The sequence below is a fragment of the Rhineura floridana genome, chromosome 11 (assembly GCF_030035675.1).
Source record: "Rhineura floridana isolate rRhiFlo1 chromosome 11, rRhiFlo1.hap2, whole genome shotgun sequence".
Classification (NCBI taxonomy): Eukaryota; Metazoa; Chordata; class Lepidosauria; order Squamata; family Rhineuridae; genus Rhineura; species Rhineura floridana.
In genome coordinates, this window is record NC_084490.1 from 71817135 (window position 1) to 71825910 (window position 8776).

The 8776-nt window shown below is 46.5% G+C and overlaps 1 protein-coding gene across 4 annotated transcripts in view; it reads right to left on the bottom strand.

The window, feature by feature from the left end:
- NR4A3 (nuclear receptor subfamily 4 group A member 3) overlaps window positions 1-7648 on the bottom strand; it is a 36986-nt gene extending 29338 nt beyond the window's left edge. For 2 of the 4 annotated variants that reach the window (XM_061590062.1, XM_061590065.1), the window contains exons 1-3: window positions 5163-5230; window positions 4211-4345; window positions 1291-2210 (exon numbers count right to left, since the gene is read on the bottom strand). In XM_061590062.1, the coding sequence (XP_061446046.1) occupies window positions 1291-2210; window positions 4211-4345; window positions 5163-5199 (1092 nt within the window). In that variant the 5' untranslated portion in view covers window positions 5200-5230. Of the gene's footprint in view, window positions 1-1290; window positions 2211-4210; window positions 4346-5162; window positions 5231-7146 lie in introns of those variants that run through there. The other 2 variants (XM_061590063.1, XM_061590064.1) reach the window with 2 other exon arrangements.
- Window positions 7649-8776: the final 1128 nt, after the last annotated feature.

Below are 8776 nucleotides of genomic sequence, written 5' to 3' on the forward strand. Positions count from 1 at the left end.
CTTACAAAACTGTGATATGCAAAACAAATGTGCATATACATACAAAGTTGTTTTATTTAATATCACATTTATATACGACAGAATGCATTTCAAATGCTCAAAATATTTCAGATATTTTATCTTAGTAATTGCCACAGTAGTCCTATTAAGGTAGATCTGTATTTGCATCCCATATTGAGCCCAAGAAGGAGAGACTGGCTTGCTGAATGTGAAGAACAAGCAAAAAAATTACAAGGCACAAATGTTAATGTAAATGTATGTTTCCCTACATTCACATACTAAATATAGTTTGCAAAAGAAGTCAACCAAGGTACTTATAAAAATGTGATATAAAAACAAATATATATATGGTTTATATATAATCAAAACAAATATATTTGTTTTGTATAATATATCTATATATGAGTGAGTACATTTCAATTGCTCCAAGAATTTCAGATATATTATCTCAGCAATCACCTGGGGACTTACTTCTGAATAAAGTATAGGATTGCACTGTAAAGGCATTCTCTGTGGGGCAGTCTATTCCATAAAACACCTTTGGTACATTGCAGGGCTCTTTTAAGGTGCTGGTGTTAACCTTTAAAGCCCTTAACAGCTTGGAACCCAAGTACGTTAAGGACTACCTTCTTCCTTTTGTTCCTCCCCCATGCTCCAATTATCATCTGCGGCTCTGCTCCAGAGTCTTCAACTCTGTGAGGACAGGCTGGTGTCAACCAAAGTTAGGGCTTTCTCTGCTATTGTGCCCACCCTATGGAATGCCTTGTTAAGCGAGAAGCATCAGGTCATTATACTGCTTTAGACAGTTGCTGAAGATGCAGCTTTTTAAAAGCCCTTTGGCTCTTGCTAATTACATTCTTTGCTGGCTTAGTTTATTTGATGGCTGTTTCAGAATTATTACATTTGTTTTTAGTTTTATGTTAATATTTTTGTTGTGTGAGTTTAATTTGGGAGCTGTTTATTATTTTACACTGTTCTGTTACTGATTTGTTAGTTGCCTTAAGTTTCCTTGGAAAATTAGGCAGGGTAATTTTTTTTAAAAAAAAATAGAAATAATGCAAAGCTTAGGGATAGACAGAATATGCAGCTAAAACTGTTTTTTATTATTTTATTTAGAGTATCTGCACCTTATTCTTCAGACAAAAAGGCTCTCAGAGCGGCTTACATATAACAATTAAAAAAGACAAAATTTGTGTCCAAGACCCACCAAAAGCAACCTAACGTGTTCCACTGATGTCACTAGGAGACCACATGTATGGGCACATGGATGAGATAATCTGCAATTCTTACCTTGAAAAAGCCTTTGCAACCCTCACATGTCCGAACTCCATAGTGCTGACAGGCAGCATTGTCCCCACATACAGCGCAAGTGCCCTCTCCTGATGATGAACTTCTGCTGGGTGGAGAGGGAAGACCACTGCTGCTACCACTGCTCTCACCCAAAAGACTGGAAGTGGCAGCATTGAGGCCCAGTGGTGAGAAGGCTAAGGCAGCTGCTCTCTTGGACAACGGAAGCCCATATGGATGGTTTTCCATAGCAGCCTGGCTAGCGGTGGGTCTTTCCGATCCTATGGGTAGGCTCAAGGCAGTGGTATCGTAGCACATGTGGGCACTGGCAGACGGTGTGTGGGGTGGTGAATGTTTGAAATGGAAAAGTGGGAAGCGGCCAGGCACAGTTTTCATAGGGACAGTGTTCATCAGGTGTCTGGGGGCCATGCAGGTCTGTGCTGGTGGAAGTGGGTGGGGTGACGGTTCATCCCAGGGGGCCTGGTGGGGAGGAAATCCAGGGGTGGTGGGTGTGGAGGGTGGGGACTGCTTGAAGTACATGGAAGTGTTCAAAGCCATGCCTTCATCAGCAGAGGGAGACAGTGAAGGGTGATAACTGTGCATCCGATTGTCTTCCATCTTGATGAGGGGCCTCTGGCTTGTAGAAGAGGAAGGTGAGGAAGAAGAGGTGGCAGACTGCATTTGGTATAAGCAGGAGGGCTTGAGCTCATAATTCCCAGCATAGCCCTCCATAAAAGTGCTGAAGCTGGGCAGAGAGGTGGTGGCAGCCGCACTGATCTCAGCACTGCTCAGCTCCATGGTAAGCTTGGCATAATCCGGGTTCATGATCTCAGGATTGTACTCTGAGCCATAGGTGAAGGTCTGAGCTGCATAACTTGAGCCAGGGGGCGAAGGGCTGTACTGGGCTTGTGCACAGGGCATATCTGCAAGGGCAAAGGTAAAGGTCCATTAACAATGGCTTTATTCCCAGCTTTCTCATCAATATTTTCCCCTGTATTCTTCCTGCAAGTTCTTGCATTTTGCAGAAGCAAATTAGACATGTTTTCTCTATTCTATCTTGGAGATGCTTTAAAATGTGACAGATTTCCTACTTGGGAAAATATTTTTTTGGGAAAACACTAGCTATTTGTAGGCAATGACATATGCATCTATCTTCCAGTTTGCTGTATGTATACAGCATGCATATGCAGTGAAAGATACATGTATAACATTGCTTTGCATGTTTTCTATGACACTATCTATGACAGCACAATCCTATACATGCCTACTCAGAAGAATCCCACTGAGTTCAATGGGGCTTACTCCCAAGTAAGTGGATATAGGTTTGCAGCCTGAAAGGTTTTCCATATCGGGAGTTCTTCACATTTGTGACAGTCTTTGGAATGAATGTGAAATTGTACATCCTTCAATGTACAAGAGTCAGCATCAGCTTTCAATCAACTGGATGAGGTCAGCAGCATTATTCAGAATTCAGCCCCGTTCCCCAACTGCTTAAATCTGAGTGATTTTTCTATATATTAAACATGGAGCAAAAGAAAAATGTAAAGCTTCTGAACATTCACTGTTATGTCATAATACCCAGAAAAGAAGTGGTGTGTGTGTGTGTGTGTGTGTAGGAAATCAGGTTATCACAGACATTACAAAAGAAAAGAAGAAAAGAAACTAAAAAGTTGGTTGTCTACACAATATACCTCAAAGGAGGAACATTCACAAGACAAATGCTTCTTGCTGCTGGATCTGCATGCTATGTTTCTGATTTTTTTTATATCTCACAGTTTGTTCTTATGAAAGTTAAACAAGCTAATTTTAACCTCAGCAATAATGATTTAATAGGATTACAAATATCCAAAGGATTAAATGCTTGCATTAAAACTCTCAGTCACCAGATCTTAGTTTCCAGTTTTGAGAAATAAAACAGACCTTTTGGTAAAAGGGAATAACATATATTGCATATCGATTATGTATGACATTTAGAACGTCTGGTTCTTTTACATTTATTTTGAAATACACAAACAAAAATATAATTCCTATAAAGGCCTCCCCAACTTAAAAAGTAGCTCTTCTTTAATGTGTAAAACAACTTCTTACTTACATTTCCAATTTTCCATTAAAATTCATAAATACATTTATAACACAACTAGCCATCCTATCAATAATAATTTCATATTTATATTGAAATATGTTTTACAGATTTTAACAACTGCAATTTGCAAAGAAAGAGAACTCTGGCTGCAATCCTATATTCACCTACTACACAGTAAGCTCCATTGAAACAGACTGCTGAGAAAACATGCATATGGAATTGCTCCGTCAGTCTTCTTTCAGACAGTTTTGAAAACTACAAGAAAGAAAACTCTTGATTTTAAATTGTATTTCACGTTTATTTATTAAAAACCAGTAGCTTCATAGGACTCTTCTCCAGGTATTTTTTAAAAACGACCTCTTCAGACAAAGACTAAAAATATAAGAGAAACTCCTGAAAAACATTCTGTTTCTGACATCAACCATTTTTGAGAGGAAAGCTGCCCTGAGTGGTTCCCTGAGTAATGTTGTTAGACCACGTGTAGGCCACATATTGGTGGTTAGAAAAGAACCCTCCTGCCACCCACTCATCTCCAGCAAGCATTCAGGGAGCAGGGTGGTTTAACAAGAAATTAAATGTCACCGTTTGACATTTGGACACTCTGAGGAGGAGGAGGAGGGCTTTTGCACCGAGCTCAAAAAGGGAACACGAATCCTTGGAGTCCCCCCCCCCTTTGCAAGAGTACATCTGAATATCACATGAAGTATTTTGGAGAAAGAAGAACCTTCTAGGCAGTCTTTGGGAGGCAATTCTACTTAGGGATAAATTCCCCGTCACCTCCCCTTTCAGAAGCTTTACAGGAGAGATAAAGAGGAAGGGAAGAGGAAAGGGGTGCCATACCTGGAGGGTGGCTTGTTCGCTGAATGGTGGGGGCGGCTGGCTGGACGGTAGCAGCTGTCACTGGGGCAAGCTGAGGCGAGGGCGATCCCTCCTCTGCGACGGGCCTCACAAGAGGGGGCTCTTCCGACCTGTGCTCTAACACAGAGAGAAGAGAGTTGGAAGTTGATTGGCAACTGCTGCTTCCTGGAGTCGGGTGGGGTGTGAATCCAATGTCCCCAAAGACCTTCTTGAAAAGCTTTCTCCAAACCCCGGAAACAGTCTGGTCCCCTCAGTCAGGACCTAGCCACATTCATTTGCAACATCAGCAGGATCACAGGGTGGGGAGGGGTTAGACCTTTCAGAGATATTCCAGGCCCCGTTCACCTCTCAATGAAAGTTCCTGCTTTTAATGGGAGGAAGGATCCGTCTCCAGTTCTTTTATGGAGGCGGCTCTGTTTTCCATCCATTTGTTTATTAAGATGTAAACCTTTTCCTGCCTTCCAGGGTTCTGGGTAAGCGAGCGCAGTGAAGGCACTGAGACCACAGGCAAGCACAGGGCACCGTTAACAATATTTTTTTTTAAACCATCAACCACAGCTTTTTGTAGTAGCCGTTGGCCTTGTCAACTTTCTGGGAGAGTTTTCATATACAGTTTTGAATATTTTATTAACATGAAACATGATTTTGGAACCTGTCAGGCTTTGGGTTCTGGCTGTTCTTTATGATTCTGGGGTCCTCCACCCAATTTCTGGCCACAGGCAGCCAGTAGGTTTGCCTGACGTCCAAAGAACCAAATGGGCCCCCGCCCCTCTGAAATACAGGGCAGTCCAGCTCCAGTAAGGAAGAAAATGCTGGGGTGGGGAGTCCTCCCAAGGGGTCAGCTTGTGGAACCCATCCGGAACTCCAACACCCCGCGGCGTTAGATCGTATTCTCTCCCGCTTTCCTTACGCACACAAAGCGCACGCGCCTCACCTAGGGTCGCAGGCACCAGCATGCAGGAAAGTTGCATCTTCGGATTCACACAGAGCAGCGCGCGGGTCTTCCTTCCGCTCACCCGATGAATCACCTGGGAACCTCTCTTACCCCCCCCTTTCACATCTGGAGTGTGAGCATCAGGCATTGTGTGGCTTCTGTATGCGGTACGCCCTGGGGGCGAATAGCCAGAGCAGAGCGCTCTCGCCAAATCCCCCTTCTCCTTCCACGAATCTGCTCGCGGCCGCTACTGTCTGTCCTGCAACTGCTTCGCCCAAGAGGCTGCCCAGGCGGGATCTCCCCTAATGGGGATGCCTGTTCCTCGCCGAGTTTCCCCCTTCCTGACTTCATGGCATGCTTTCTCCATGGCTGTGAGTCAGGAGTTCTGTCAAAGGTGCATTTCTCCTCTGGAAGTTTTGCACGAGCCTTTCGTCCATCATCTTGCCTAGCCTGGCCTCTTGGTCCTCACGCGCAGGGCCCCCACCTTGCTTTCCTCTCCCGTGCCCGCGGGCCATTCGAGGGCTTCACAAGCGGGCAAAGGATGGACTGGGATCCTCGGGGCCAAGCTGACCTAAGGGGGTAACCCTCAATCCCCCTCCCTTTCTCGGTTCGCCATAAGGAGAGGGATGGGCCAACAAAGAAAAAGCAAACTTTCGCAAGGAGGAAGCAAAAAAAGTCGCAGGAGTTCTGCGAGGGGCACCGGCGTTTGCGAGGGAGCATCGCCAAATTACCGCCCCCCCCGAATAGGCGTTGAAAATGGCAAGTAAATCAGGAGCCCGGCAGCCCATCGTATTCTGTCAAGAACAAATAGCGCGAAATCATAGTCATGGCCCTTCCGCACCGCTTAACGGTTAGGAGGAGAGGCGCGTAGCCTCAAGCCACGGCTGTGAAAATCTTTCCTCCGTAATCCCAGATGTATGGCTATTGGTCAGAACTCTGCCTACGCTCACAGACACTCTTCTAGGTTTATTACTTTCAAGACAGAGTAGCCAAAAGAGATTCCGGGGCTGCATATCCCGGCTCATGGCTACTTCAGACACTTCATTGGGGCCAGGATTCAACCCCACAATCTGTTTTCAATGGACGAGCCTTGTAAAATAGGCAATTGTAAAAAGTAGTAGTCACGAGCATATGTAGAATGTCTTTTCCGGGTCAGCCCACAAGCAACAGTAGACAGCGACCTGGGATTAGAAAGGATCTCTTTCCCTTTAATTAAATTGATTTGTCCGTCCGTCGTCCCCCCCCCCCCATATTCTAATCCAAACCCGCCTAGTCAATTTGGGATTTCTCTTAGTTATTGCCGCAGCGGATCAGATCAAAAAGTGCAGAAGGAGAGTCACCCCTTTGCCTCTCTTCGCCCTGTTCCACGTGCGGGCTTGTCGTAGTTGAAAAGCGTCAACGAGGCGCAATCCCCTCAACTTTTGTCCGGGCCCTTCCGCGCACCAGATCAGATCATCTCCGCCGCCAGGTCCTTTAACGAGCTCCCCGCCCCGCTTTCTCCTCTAAGCTATCCCGCCGGCTTTTGTTTTCCCCTCTTCTCCCATCCCCAATCCAACCTTTGCCCAAGCCACCCTCGCGCAGCAAAAACCAACAGGGAAGGTCCAAGAGCACGTCTTTTCCTCCGAGAGAAAGCTCCGCTGGGGCTGCCCCGGACGAGGACAAATTGCCGCCATTCATCAAGCCCGGGAAGGCAAGCCCACGAGCATCATCCCCATGACAACTACAAGCAGAGGAAAGAAAGCGCCGCTGGCCGAGATCGAGAGAGCAGGCTGCACAGAAGAGCCCACATCCCCAAGGCTGGCGCTTCAAGTGGCGAGTTCAATTCTGATCGGCCGCTTTCCTCTTTACTACCGCGAAGACGGAGCGTTTTGTTCCCTGCCCGGATTTGCCGTGACCAAAAGTGACCCAAACTTTGCCCAAGTGTCTCCCCGCCACCTCCATCCCCTGTTGCAGCAGCACCTCATTCATAATACTGTATACGTACTCGGTTGCTGTGGCGGTTCCGTCTTTACATGTAGTGTGTCCAACGCTTTATTTCCCTGAAAACCTCAGCAGGTTGCCGCTGTCCTGAGGCGTAGCAGAGATGAAAGCCCAAGGCTCCGATGTGGCTTCAGTCCGGGGGGATGCGCTGTCCTGAGGCATTGGATGGTTGGAAGGGGCGGGGGAGAGCCGGGATATAGCAGGAGCGAAGCGAAGCCGCGTCTCCCGCGTGTCGCTGCTGTGAGAGTTGGGACTGAGTAAGGAGTCCAAGCCAAAGCAATGTGTCTTTGTTTATATAGGCCGGCCGGCTAGCTGCGGCGCGCTCAGAGCCTGTCCCCGTCCCTGTCGGTTGTAACTGAAGGAGGCTCCTGAGTGCGCGCTTGCTCTCCCTCTCCCTCCACGCCGCGCGTCATTTATGCGAGAGGAGCCGTAGAGGCCTCTTCATACAGCGGCTGGAATGCGAGACGTCAATAGTGACGCCATGGGAGCCTGACGCTACTGACCCCCGCCCCCTGCCCTCCGCGCCGGGTGTCTGTGCGTGTATACACACACATGTGTGTGTATACACACCAGCCCTAGCCTGCACGTTTGTTTGCGGAAAGGCACGCCGGCAATAGTCCAGCAATGCTCACTCTTGCGAAATAACTACTCCACTTCATGGGAGAAAGCGAAGGAGAAAACGCGGCACAACCTCTGGGCGCCGCGACTGATTTGAAGCAGGGCTAACAATTGGGATCCTCGCTTCCAGACACCGTGGCTTGATGTTGCGTCTGCGGTCCGGGTCGCAGTGGCAAAGGACGCTGGTGCAAAGCATACGCTGATAAAGGGGCGCGGAGGAACTCTCTTGACTGCTGGGTGAATTTACTAATCAGACATCGCGACCCCTATTCATTGGGGCAATTTTTCCTGCATAATAATTTGGTTCTGAGTTCAAGAACTTCCAAGTTAGATTCTTGGCATCTTGTTTACTTAAAGGTAAATGTGAACCCCCTCCCCCCCCAAAATAATCCAGAATATGGGTCTATATACTCTACGTGAAACCTGCGATATAGCGATACTGCGAACTATCAAGAACGTCCCCACATGTGACTGAAATGCAAATCATACTGGCTTTTCATGCTGCTGGGAAGAGGCTAACAGCATTTTCCAGTTTGCAGAGTTCAGATAGATTTGTTAAATTACTGCTGAAGCGCAGGAAAACTTGTATCAACCCGAAAGAGAATAGAGAATGGCACATTGGTCCACACGTGTGTTCGTTTCACAAAAGTAGCAGTATGTCAATAAATTATGCTTGAATGTTGAGGGAAATTTGACGTGTGGAAGAGATGAAACACTGAAAAATCAATTTGCGTCTGAGAGTATTTTTCTGCAGTCATGTGAACCTTTCATAGGTGTAAGTTTCACTGAATCGGGCTTATTTCCAATGTAAACTTGCACTATACAATTTAGGCTGTATATTTATGTACATATGGCTGGCATCGTTATGAAAAAGAAAGGCATGATATTGGGCCTTCCTTGCACAGCTTCATTATGCATGCTTGCATTACTTATCGGAACAAGCACACCAGAAGTCCGTAGACAAAATCCCTTATACTCCACCCCCATCCGCTTTTACTATTCTCTTACACGGAGGG